Raw genomic sequence first — 13,972 nt, 5'->3', positions numbered from 1 at the left:
CAGTGCAGCGGTGCTTAAGCCGCAAGGACAGGTGCTCTATCACAATTGCGGTCTCAGTCAGTCGGATGTTTTGAACTAGTGAGACTCGCGCCGATATCATTGCTGTAATTATTCTTCCCTCGGTCGATTGTTTGCGTGCTGTCGTTTTGTGGTGACATGCAGTTTGTCAGGGGTAATAACTGACATAGACAATGAAACTCGGAGTTAAAATGACGGAAATAAGGAAAGATTATATGCGCACTCCAATGTGATAATCGCCGCCCCTCAATCGTAGCTACACGTGTACACTCGTACACAGCAATTCGTGTACACTCAGACTGCAATTGCCATTGCCATTCTCACTCGCCTTCTTCCAAAGGACATTTTAAGTCAATGAGTCAGTATAAACTGAACTTTATGTGGCGTGCATGTAGGATTAAACCTCTCCAACCCAATTGAGGGAAAGCCAATTTTGAATTTTAACCCTTTGAGTCCCAACCGATTTTCTAGGCACTATAATGACAAAAGTGCCGAGGAATTTTTGTTGATTGTGCAGTAGGTTAGGGGAAAAAATTAGGTCTCAAAAACAAGTAAAGGTGTATGTTTAAAAACTTTAGGAAATCTTTATTATATGTGGTTTCACCTTTTTATTGTATTATTTGACGAATTTTTTGTAATATGAGTTAATTTTTATAATTTGAAGAAAAAAGTTAACGTTAAAATAAAATGAATATTGACAATTGTATGATTAGTTAATTATCAGCATCTAAGAGTGACATTGCATGAGCAGCACGATAGCGCTCCTGGCACTATAAGGGTTAAAATCCGTGTGCAAATTATTTTATTGCACCATTTTAAGTCATCTGATTCCTCGCAAAAACTTGTGTTGAACCTCATAACGGCGCTAAAGCGACGCTTAGCCGTGGATGCATGGAACGCTGAGGGTCTGACGTTAGATTCCCGATCCAGATTAAAGTCATTTAACGGATTCGAATTTTCCTTCATGGCAGTTTTGTTATCTATGTATGTAAAGTAGGATGTCTATTTGTCTGTCCGCTATGCGTTTCCATTCGGCTGCACGGACTTCCACCAAAGTTAGTACGCCGGAGCATCTCATGCAATCGAACCCCGTAGTGCTACTTTCGATTACGTTCGATGCGTCCTTTGCGTCATTTTATGATTACCGTTTGTTAAGGCCTTTTTACACGATATTCGGAATTGCGCAATCTGACGTACGTGCTAAGGCGCAATCAAAATTGCGTCGTGTAAAGCGGTGAATTGCTAGAACACATGCGAGAATGCGTGGATGCGAGACGGCAAAATAGCCCCTATTCTAATTTCGTTCATGCATTCGCGCAATTCCACGCCATTTTATAAATAAACGCAGCTCTAACCTGCGCAATTCCGTCATCATCATCATTAGTCAACAATTTTGAGATTGGTTTGACACAGCTCTCCATTTCTCTCTCCTATCCGCTAATCTTTTCATAGCTACACATTTCTTCTCTTTTACATCCTTTATAACCTGTCCTATATAACTCAATAATGTTTTTAGGAGGCTTCTCTTTTCTCCCACTCTCCTTAGCATTTCCTCGTTACTCACACGGTCAATCCATTTTATCTTCATCATTCTTCGGTAGCACCACATTTCGAATTCTTCCACTCTTGACTTCTCTGCTGCTGTCAACGTCCAAGCCTCGCTTCCATAGAGAAACATACTCCATATGTAGCATCTGATGAATTGTTTCCTTACTTCTATGCTGGTATTTTCAGATGTAAGAAGATTCTTCTTTTTGTAGAAAGCCCTCTTCGCCTGCGCTATTCTACTGTGTATTTCTTTCTTGCTCCGTCCATCGCTGGTAATTCGGCTTCCCAGGTAAGAGAACTCGTTCACCTCTTCAAGCTTATGCTTTCCTAGGTTGATGTTTGTTTTAGCCTCCTCTCTTTTGCTGCAAACTAATATCTTAGTCTTTTTGTTGATTTTCAGCTGATATCTGGACATTGTCCTTTCCATCTTTGTCAACGTCTTCCTTAAATCCTTCTCTGTCTCGGCTATGACTGCTATGTCGTTAGCAAATCGCAGCATACTAATTTTTTCTCCGTGGATATTGACACCCGAAGCTTTTTCCTTGATTTCATTGATGGCTTTCTCTACGTAAACATTAAAAATTATGGGGGAAAGCGCACAACCTTGTCTCACCCCTTTTCTAATTCTTGCTTCTGCACCGTTTGGTCCCCATTTGATCACAGCTTCTTGGTTTTTCGTGCCCCGTGTAAGCCCTTAGTCATGTTATGCAACTTCTTTGGTTGGACATCCTGCTGGGTAGGCACACCTCTTGACACAATCAAAGGGAAAACTTAACTCTTTTTGCTGGGATATGAGTTCACAAGAGGTTTTGGTCTACACACATTCAGAAAAACATGGCAATCGATGATGTTGAGCGGGGTCTGATAATCTGATCCCATTCGCGGCATACGGCCATTGTTATTTTTTATTGCTTGCTGTTTATCGCGCCTAAAAATCCTGCACTGTGACATTGCATTCCAAGCCCCAAGTTTCCCTCATCTCTGGGTACTATCTTCCCCGGCTGGTAAATTATAATCCCCTCAATCTTTGAATCAGAAAATTGACTCCAGATTGGTAGAAATGTCATAATTGAGACATAATCTTATCACTCTGCACTCCATGAGGAATTATATATTTCGTGAAAACGTTGCGGGAAAAAAATCTAGTCTTACATTACAGATGCATTATGAAAGACAACAGACAGCCACGATATGGAGTGTAAACATGGGAAATGTGCTATCCGGAAGCGAGCTTCTTGACGGATAAGTGGAAAAGGTTGGTGAACTTCGATTAGCGGAGAAGTGTTTGCATTTTGTTCTCGGACGTATGTTTTCCATTATCTAGGTTGGTTGGCAAATAATTACCTCAGCAGAGGATAACATTTAAGAACAGGCGAAGAAATTCATATTGAAAAGCGTGCACAGGGGCGATATGATATTACGTCCGAATGGTCTGGCTTCGTACATAATGATCGGCTCGAAGTATTTCCCGACGATTTAACGGAAGGAAGAATTTTCTAGTATCCTACCGGGTCCAAGGATTGATTTCTTTCGACGTTTTGGGGGCCTGCCATCGACTTAAGAGTGATCACAATATTAACCCTGAGATGCAGCTTTACACTCAATATTCGTGTCCGATAATGTTTTCACACTTCTATTGTCCATCTCTTTGACATCATTGATTAACTTTTCCATGTATTTCTTGAGAAACCTTCCTAAGCCGATCTCCCATCTACCTGTCCTTTAACCGTTCTCTTTGCCAAAATAAATAAAAAAGGCAAGCGATTCGTCCAACAATAGTACATTCGAACAGAAGCGAATCGCGAACCTTTGGCTTGGCTATTCGGACCACTGCGCAGATCACCGCCCATCGCCTGTGGTTCGATTCCCGGTTCAGAGGACCTTTTTTTCATATCAGTCCATATGAGTTGAAGCAAATGTTGGTTTGAGGGACGTCGACAATTGAGATAGTTAGGATCGCACCCTCTACGGATTGATTTTTATTTAAAAATGAAGAATTACACAAAAAGAAAAAAACTGTTCCGATCTATTTCCTGCCGATGTCATTTCATATACCGTAAGTTGAAATTGGCATTCCTCGATGCATATCAAAATATTCAATGGAAATATTTTGATGATTATAATATGATTATGTAAATACCGACATTATATCCTATGATAGCAAATAATTGAAAAAAATGCATTAGGGGTCAATTATAAATACAACGTCAATTTTTTTATTAAAAAGTAATCAGTGGGATCATGATTCCAATTACTTTTAATTTTTCCCTGTACATGATACAATCGCTGCCAATATTTTCTCAAATAGGTAGTACCATACTCTATGGTAGCATGTACTAACATGCGAACGAGAATTTTAACTATTATTTAATGCCATTGCATAAATTTTTAAATAAAGCGTTTCATTTAGGAAATTTAGGCATTTATAAATACATCCTACACAAATTTGCACTTGTGGATGAGAATAATGTGGAGTCATGAACTGAAATTGCCTTTTGATCGGCGCGCGTGGATTCCGTATTTTCAATTCTGATTAGAGTAATGACCCGCTCAGAAATGTTTTTGGTTATAAGGTTTCATGTTGGTACGAGGGGATGCTATTTCATATATGCACTCAAATAAGCAGCATTAAACATTACCTGGCACTGAGAGAATACATTGTTGCTGCAATATCTACTTTTTTGCATTGACTACGGTGTTTTGAGTGATGGGGCGCAAACGATGGCCACTTGGGCGGTAATAGGTTGTTCTTGGAGTTTAGGTCGAATATGCAAAAGTGATTTGCCTACGTTTCGGTTTTTTTTAAGCCACCCTCGGGAATTATTTTTACAGGATCGAAATAAACAATAAGATCATTATATAAAAGAGGTAAAGACAAGAAGAAAAAAATTGGTTACTAAACATAGCGATTGCAAGTAAAACTTACTAAAAAATGCGATTACTTCGTTACATCCCAGTGGCGTGATATAATCGTGAATAGGGGAGTGGTGTGGCCGAACGTCATCCGTGTTCAGCCGACTAAACGATTTCCAGCGCTTTCGAGGAGGCGATTAAACACTGGAGTATTAACCTTGCGACACTTATTTATGTCCACACCTTTTATTGCGATAGATTTCCATTCTCGGTCCAACGCGCCCCTCTGCACAGTTCATCGACCGTTTGCGCGCGATTCGAAGTGGCCTTGTGACGTCATCCACCTCATAACCGTTTAATTTTTTTTTTTTTTATATGGCGCATTCAACGAGCGTCGTCCATGAAACCCGCAAAACCTTTCTCTAGCTCTCTCTCTATTATTATTCCGACCAAGAAGATGCCGTCCTTCGCGTCGCTGTTTTAAGTGTGACGAGGAAACAGAACGTACCTTATTCGAGGGAATCCCCTGATTTTCTTTTGTTTTTTTTTGCTTCCGCCACTCGACGCTGGCACCGCGCCACTATTATTTGCACTGACGGCGCAAAGCGTGTATTCTGTAACATGACATTACTTACGATTCATTCCTATCAGTGGCGATTTACGGAGTGGAGGGAGGCTGGGGATGACGGTTGACCTTAAGGTGATTCGCACTGCTTAATTGTATTCCCGCCCCTAATTGTGGACTTAGATTACAAAACTCACCACGTAGAAGATAACCAAACGTTTTGACGCAAGTAAGTTTAAAACTATACATAATATAATTTCCACCAACGGAGAGAAAAATGTCTGAATTGAAGGCAAAAAAAATAGTATTTTGTAAATTATTTCATTCGCTAACTTCTCAATTTACCATGAGAATATCGGAGCCCTGTCCTCCCGTAAGTTATGGAAAAATTGAAAATATGGTGATTTTTAAGGTGAATCACGAAGGCGAATGAAAGATTTTTGTACAGTCATTATCATCATCATTAGTCGACAATCCTAAGATTGGTTTGACGCAGCTCTCCATTCTTCTCTCCTTTCGGCTAGCCTTTTCATAGCGACGTATTTCTTCTCTTAACATCCTTTACAATCTGTCCTATGTAACTCATTCGGGGCCGTCCCTTGCACCTCTTCCCTTCCACCTGTCCTTTTATGACTGTTTTCATCAGTTTTGCACTCTAGCTCACTTAGTAAACAATCTTTTAAAAAATGCTGAATTTTCTAAAAGTCGGCGAATATCACATCGAGGACGCATTATCTCTGAGAGGTATTGAATACCACCAAAGGGCCGCGGAAAATCGAGATTCTTAAAGAAGTTTTCCAATGATGGCCTGAGATTTCGGTTACACTGCACAATCCCATTGAGCACGCATTTATATTCTCTGTATGATCACGTACTCTCGGCCATACGTCTCACTCTCTCTTAAGTCAACAATTTTCTTCGTATACGTATGGTGGATAGTGTAACGGCAGACGATTTTTTTCAAAAACCTCTTCATTTACTTCAAATTACAGGTTTTTTTTATCGTCTCACTCCTTCAAGCAATTTTCTCCACTGTAGGCATGGGCAAAAAATACCGGTATTCGGTAGTACCGAGTACTATTTTTTTTCTACTTCGGTAGTACCGGCCAGTATTTTTTTGGCGGTACTACCGGAGTATCGGTACTAGAAATACCGGTACTTCGACGGCTCTGCCATCTTATGTGTTATCAATCAACTGCCTACCCAGCCACTTAAACAATTGAGTTTTGATAATATATCAAACGAAATAGACCATTTCCAAGAAATAAAACTTCATCGCTATCACCCTTCTCACTATTAGAGAATCTAGCCTTCATGTATTTTTCCGATAAATTTTCGTAAAAAAATCCAGTTAATAATTTTTTCAGTGTATTCTTTCCGTATGTTACGCTAATTTGCCGAAATACCGGATAATTAGGGTAAGACAAGCGTTAAATCTCAAATTATTAACATATTTTATCAATTAAGAAAGTACCGGTGTACCGGTATTTTTTCGCCGGTACTACCGGGAGAGTACTATTATTGCTTTTTAATACTCATCACAAAAATACCGGTACATTTTTAAGGACCGCCCATGCCTACTCCACTGATTCTCTTCTCAACAATGCCCCATCCTTTTTCATCAACAACTGCCTGACTACAATAAATAACAATTTTAAATTTCAAACGTTACAATGAGAAATCCCCTGTCTCCATTTCCCTTTCGTCCAATGCAACTCTGGCGCCACAATTACTGGCTGAGTACTCACGCACGCTCCCTTGGCACATATCCATCCTCGTTAATCCCAACACTCTACGTAAGATAAGCATTGCCTGACACGCCTTGCATCATAATTAGATGCATTAAAATTTTTTACCATCTACGGAACGCATTTGGGCAGTAATGGGCGTTTTACGCAAATTGTTGGCGCTGTAGACTACTGTTAATGAAAATATATTAGTAAGTCGCCATCAAAATCAATCCCACGAGTACTTAATTATGTTGTTCAAATAGAACGCAATAAAATGCGTTGAGGCGACAATATGACGCAGTTTTAAATCAAAAATATATTGTCGTCGACTAATCGATTATCGTGCACTGCCAATGAACTCAAGAATTGTAATGGTGGTCGTCATGCACGGTGTAAGCAAAATTCGACTGAAGTAGGTAATAGTGCATTTTGAGGTCAAGCAACTGTCCCATGGGATCTAGTTAATTTATGTAATTGCAACCCCACCCGAAATATTTGTGATGAGAATAAATATTTTCAAAATTTGCGCCATTTTCCATCCAGTATTCAAATGTATCGCAATTCAAGAAGTCCTTTTCAATTTGCTGGAATGTGCAGTTTCTTGGCTACGGTTGGGGAGGGGATATAAGAAATCAATTGTGAACAGCTCAGTGTGCATTACCTGGATAGTTGTTCACTTATTAACTTTTGATGTAGGCAAAATACTAAAATTTTGAATGAAATAATTGGCATTTTTCTAAAACAAGCTATTTATGTGGATGCATAAGCAAGATCATATATAATGCTCAATTTATTATTTTTCATGCTTTCACGTATTTAATGGGCATCGCCATGATTTCAGTGCTATTTAACATCATCTTGAAGTCTTCTACTAATTTCCTAAACTGTGGTTGTGTTTTGCCACAGGTCATTTGAAAAGCGTAGCGATCGAAGGCCTTTATTATGCGCCTACATCGCCGATTCTAAAATGGATAATATCTGCATTTTCATGTCGATTATTTTGAATTTTATATACCTTTTTCTCATTGTATACAGATTTTTTGAATTTTCTGTAGGTTATTAATGCATTTGCTGTTACAATGTTTTGCAATGGATAAATTTAATTGATAATTACGTCGTTCATTTGGATAAGGAACAAGTTTTGTATTTTTAGAGATCCTGCTAGGAAATGTGGAGTGGGTGTTACAAATATTCAATCGATTGCGTCAAAATTCTCATTTATTATTTTATTCGACATTCTCTCTCATTCCATAATGTATTGCTTCATTTTATCTTATCCTGACACGTTTAATTCCCTCTTCATGTCTATGCTGACTACCTTTCCCCAGTTTCTAAAATAATTTGAGTTTTTCATAACCGCTCCGCCAAACACTCAAGACGAACGCTTCTTAATATCTTGCGAAGGTAATTTTATGCTTTCACACATTTCATGAATTGATTAGGTAAGATAAATTGCCGCCCGTTTTCCGTAAGTTGGTGACGTCATTGGCGCGTCCAAATTTCGACAAACTGTGAATCATTTTACAAGTGAGAACCACTCTTCACAGTGAGGGTGGTTAGAAATTGTTTTAAAAAATCGGAAAGACATAGAAACGCTTTTATATCATTACGTTAGGACAACTTTCTCATGGATTAAGAGCGGACGTGTTCTGTTTGAAGTCGAGAAGACACGGCAGTAGAGGTGTGAAGTGTACAAAAGATCATTTATTAATGCTCATTTTACCCCTCCCCCAATTTCTAGTTATCCCCCTGTCACCCCGCGACCACCTGCAAAAATTGTGTAAAATGCATCGCATAATGTTTGGTTCTGCCTTGAAGATGGCATAAGTTGTCGGAACCTTGGTTGGTTAATGATAAAATGGCAAACGTTTTTCTGTCACTATGGTTCCAAAAGGCCTGGACTCACGGTAATACATCAACGCATAAAAGTCAATGTCTGTTTGCGTAAATGACTTTTGTGGTCCGGAACGGAGCAGGTACGAATGCATGAACCAAGTTAAAACAGGTTCCATTTTCTGTTCATTAATTCGCTTAAGTTGGGTGGTTAAACGTTGCATTACGGTTTTCATTCTTGCGATCATACATTAAGACGTTACTGATTAATGCATTTTGTAACTAGGCCTTAATACACGGTTCCACAAAAAATCGCCATTTTCTCTCAAATTACTATCTTATCTCTTTCATTCTCATCTCAGCTTTATCAATGCACTTTTCAAAAATAATCTCTTGGATAATGGAAGCCAGTTAATCAAATCTAATCAAACCAGTTAATCAAATCCACTAGGAATACGAAGACGTTTCAAAGCCCATGCAAATAGAAAATCTAAGTGATGGGCAAATGGAGTTTACTTAGTATAATCGCCGCAATACCATCTCAGGAATTTGATAGATAACAGCTGATGTTATTCGAAGGATTTATTCAAATAAGTTACCTACAGCCACAATTTTTCCTCCTGCTACGATAACTCAACCTTCTTAATCCACGGAATATCTGGGATTTTATCGATTGTATTTAAAAACGCTTGGAATGTCGGGCGAGTGAAAAATGGCTGTAAATGCTACTCGTGAAACATTCAATATTGTGATTGAGGAATGTATTATAAAGCTTTGTAATTTACAGGCAATTGACAATTATTAAAATGATATTGGCGTGATAGATGCCAATGCCATATGTGTCGCTGAAAGGGGTCGTTTACAGAGACACCGAAATCGAATTTTATTAAAATAAAATTACAGATAAATACAACCTACGGAAAAACCCTTTTTTTCTTCAGTCACATTATATTAATAAATATTGGGATTATAAAACACTAAAATTTCCGCCCAATTTTCATGAGTGGATGACGTAATTAGTTTTGGCCCACTAATTCGTTCAGAGTAAACATTTCGTTGATGGAAGAATACGCTCACAAGAGTGCAAAGTGCAACAAAAATGCGCAGCCGATCCAAGGAAGGGTTTCCGAACCGGTGGAAAACCCGAGAAACTTTTCTGCAACTGATACGCCGGGAAAACCTAAGATCATACATAACTCACCTCTACGGGGAGGAGACACATCGCAGCGTCCGTAAACTTTCGGACCTACGCAAGGAGAAGGCAAAACTACTATGCAGTCTTGCTTTTCTTCTGAAATGCCGTGACGAAGAGGCTATTCCAACGTTTGCCAAGGTGAAATCCTCACTTAAATCGGTTTTTGAAGAACGGCATTCGGAAGATCCCCTGAGGATGATCGGCAAGTCGCGGATCGAAACGTCGGAAGACATGGACGAAATCAACCGATGGAAAACCAGAGAAACTTTTCTGTAACTGATACGCCGGGAAAACCTAATATCATACATAACTCACCTCTACGGGGAGGAGACACATCGCAGCGTGCGTAAACTTTCGGACCTACGCAAGGAGAAGGCAAAACTATTATGCAGTCTTGCTTTTCTTCTGAAATGCCGCGACGAAGAGGCTATTCCAACTTTTGCCAAGGTGAATTATATATATATACTGAAAATTTTTGAAGAACGGCATTCGGAAGATCCCCTGAGGATGATCGGCAAGTCGCGGATCGAAACGTCGGGAGACATGGACGACATCAACCGGTGGAAAACCCGAGAAACTTTTCTGCAATTGGACCATATATTTACAAAATATACTCCCGCACGACGCATTTCGTAGCACGGCTTGGTGTTTGGAAGAATCGAATGACACCTGAGTTCATTTGCGCCGTGAGGGAAGAGGAAAGGAAGGACGGGTGGAGAGAAACCCGGCGTCGGCATAAACGAACTGACTGCCTCGCAGAAGAGAGAGAGAGTCACATTCGAGAAAGGGTTATTTTTCAGGGTCTTCGTAGGGAATGGGGAAAAGGTGTTTTAATAAATGTTGAAGTGACAGCGACGAAACGCGTCATGCGGATGTACTTAAACATTGTGGGAGTATTGTGCAGCTTCTAATTTAATCAGCTCCATTCCTTCGGAATAAGGAATTCCGAGTGAGCCGTCATAGCCTTGTGTAAGTTCGAATTAGGCAGCATAGCTTCAAGATGCAACGTTATAGGTATGTGACTTCCAATGTCACACCGAACGAAGAAGCACACTGTGGACAGAGGCCAAATGTCTTTCGATGTGTCATCCTCCATCCATCAATTAGAGGCGTGCGCTTTTAATGTCCGATAGTGCTTTACTAATATAAATGAGTGCCTGTGTTTCAATTACGGATACCTTCTAAGCTACTTGAAGCCTGAATCTATTCTTCTCTCGTCCTCTTTCCTCAAATTCCATGATTCCGCGATGTAGAGCTCCATCCTCCGGATGAAACTCTTCACTAGCCTTTTCTTTACACTTTCACGTATAGATCCTCTCATTGTATCTTTTGCATTCATGAACGCCTCTTCATGTGGTACATTTCTACCTGCCGCGTGAACTGGGATGAAATTCACATTAATGTCTTTGGGAAAAAATTCCCCTGAGCCGGGAACCGAACCACGGTCTTTCCGGGAAAATGCGCAAACCGCTACGCTATCCAGCACCGCGCACCTAGGCAAAATTGCCGTGGGAATAAAGGAATTGGAATAGCGTGTTGATCAGCGCTGTCGCCTGGAAAGGGGTCGAGGGGAAATTTTTCCCACGGCAATTATTGTGACTCCTCTTCGGTTACTTATCTTCTTATTCTCCTCAACCGTAAGGTTGTTGGGCGTCCGATTTCCTTCATTCCATAACCAGTCTCCTCATATCATTGTATCTTCTTCCTGCAAAGATCTCCACCAGGTATGCTCAGCTATTCTTCACTAATTTTAGTATACCTGGACTAGCCACGGTGATAACTTTACGGAGTCAGCCGAACTACACAAATAGGGTGGTTTCCTGTTATATTTTTTTATTGCCTAAATCGAAAGATTATTGCTCCTGGAGTACGTATTTCACGCTTTTAGATTTTTAAATGACGATGTTTATTTTTCGCGATTAAATGAAAAGTGAAAATTTTCAAGCGCGCGAAAACGCGACGGGTAGGTATGAATGCCGGGAAAACTCCCGTGTGATGTCGTTCTGGTTCCCGCTGCCGCAAGTGAGGAGATCTTGGGGCGAGGCTCTGAGCGCTGATACGACGCAGGATGATAGCAGGTAGCAGAGTACCATGCTAGCTGGTAGCGTTTGGCTTAAGTAAGGATTATTAATACCTTATCAAACGAAGAAAACTTTCCGACCTTAGCCAGTTTGAATAGGTGATTATTAAGACATGTTTCCCTGAGCTCTGTGGCTCATGCATGCATTGGTAACCTCAGACGATGTATTACTTTTATCTACTCGTATAGAAACTAGGTCCCTGTGATGTCACGTGGAGTGGCATCGCATGGGCGCCAATCTGGCCTTTTTCAAATGACCATTGCCATTCGCCTAAACCGGTATTTCTAAAACCAAATAATTTGTATATTATGAATACACTAATGGTGGGTAACGAATCGCAGTTCGCCTTTCGTTTTCTTTGATGAAGGAAACGACCCTTTTGCGCGAAAAATTCCATGTAGAAAAAAATCATTCGCCTTAACCCGGATTCGAAAGAGAATATTTTTTTTTCTCTGTGGCATTTTAGCACAATGAGCTATTCTTGGAATGCATTTTCCAGCACGGCTCTCTGCCACTCCTCTCGTTAAGGTCGTCGTTCACTTGGAGTGACGTAAGAGGCGACCAATCACTGCGTTTCTTCTTTTAATAATTGAATTTGGCAGTTTTTGTTCCCTCCCCACTCTATAATTTAGCGAATGCAAATTCGCATGTAACGCACGTCTCGAATGTATGAAGAGGATTGAGATCGTTTACTTACCATCTTCATCCCTTCCATTGGTCGGGATGCTTCTCTTCCTCGGTTGAGAGATCTTGGGGTGCATTCTGTAGTCGTCTGCCGGGGAAAAATGATACGAAAAGTTAGATTGTTGCTATTGCTGAACCATTTTATATTTACATAGTAAGAGATGCTTATGTATTACAAACAAAAACAGCACAGAACGATGGAACGAAAAAATTTTAAAGGTCAAAGAATATTTTACATATCCTATACAGTGGGGTACTAAAAATTTGAATAATTCAATAATGTTTTTAATTAAACTTTTTTGGATAAATGAGCGGACCGGAGCGTCGTTTTAATGCAAAACTTAACTTAAAATATGTTCTTCAATTACAGCATTCATGTGCTAATAACTCTAAATTAATCGTGAAGTGTCTGAATTTTATTATTTTCATGATTCTTATGGTATAAAACATTATTTCAGACCATTCTCACAATTGAACACGAATGCCGTTTTCTATTTTAAAATTCCTCTCATCTAATATCGTAAAAAAATATTTAATTATTAGCTCTGTTAGCAAATTAAATGAAATTTATTTTTATGGTACTTTCAAGTTACATATTACCTGGATAATTTTTATTTCTGAGTTATGTCTTCCTCTTGATGATAACTGTAAGCCCTCATCACGTGCTTTATGTAATTCTACTTCGGTGTAATTTTTTTGCTTCCCTTCACCAAAATAATTGTGCCTGGTATATTTATATTTTTATTGTTTGAGCAAAAATTGCTATTTGTATCTGTATTTGCTCTTATTGAGACACTGAGAGCTTATATAAATTTAATTCATTCATACACATCAACATTTTTCCTGTGCTTTTTCTGTCCCTGCCGTTAGAGCCAGGTACCTACTATGCGCACATTCGAATTTTATTTTTTCCGGGAATTTTAGCATCGCAAGCCCATATTTGATGGTAAAAAAAATCCATCAAGCATAAGTAAATGAGGTGTTTTTTTTTATTTTCATTAATATAACAACTGTAAATCGTGTCTCGTCCTGACCTCCGTAATCCAAGTCACCCGTTTCGTAATCTACTGCGAAGTCATGCAGTTAATTTAACTCTGATGACTTTGTATATATCTGTGATGCTGAGGCCATTTGTGTTTTGTAAATGCAAGTTCTCTGTGAGGAAATCGTATAATAACAGCATCATAACAACATGTCGAGACGAAAAATAAATATAAGAAATCTAGAAGTACTTAGAGTAGATGACTAAGCTTACTAACATATTCCATGTAACCAACATAAAAACGTAATTTAGAGAAAAAAGTAATGCAAATCTATTAAGGAATATGTCTCATCTACCGAGAAAATAATTTTTTCGAAAACTCTGCCAATTGATATGGCCTCAAGTTAATAAGTAGTCATGTTCTGTGTACGGCTTTGTTGGGACCTAAGTGCATTTAGACAGTGTAGCCTTTGGATAGATTTA

General features: G+C 39.3%; 1 protein-coding gene across 1 annotated transcript in view; it reads right to left on the bottom strand.

Annotated features, from left to right (window-relative positions):
* LOC124158481 (alkaline phosphatase-like) overlaps positions 1-13,972 on the bottom strand; it is a 72,316-nt gene that overhangs the window by 36,418 nt on the left and 21,926 nt on the right. The window contains exon 2 of the mRNA XM_046533605.1: positions 12,521-12,595. Within this exon, the coding sequence (XP_046389561.1) occupies positions 12,521-12,595 (75 nt within the window). The remainder of the gene's footprint in view (positions 1-12,520; positions 12,596-13,972) is intronic.

The sequence above is a fragment of the Ischnura elegans genome, chromosome 5, assembly GCF_921293095.1.
Source record: "Ischnura elegans chromosome 5, ioIscEleg1.1, whole genome shotgun sequence".
Classification (NCBI taxonomy): domain Eukaryota; kingdom Metazoa; phylum Arthropoda; class Insecta; order Odonata; family Coenagrionidae; genus Ischnura; species Ischnura elegans.
The sequence above is the reverse complement of the archived record's forward strand: the minus strand, read 5'-3'. Positions and strand labels throughout refer to the sequence as shown.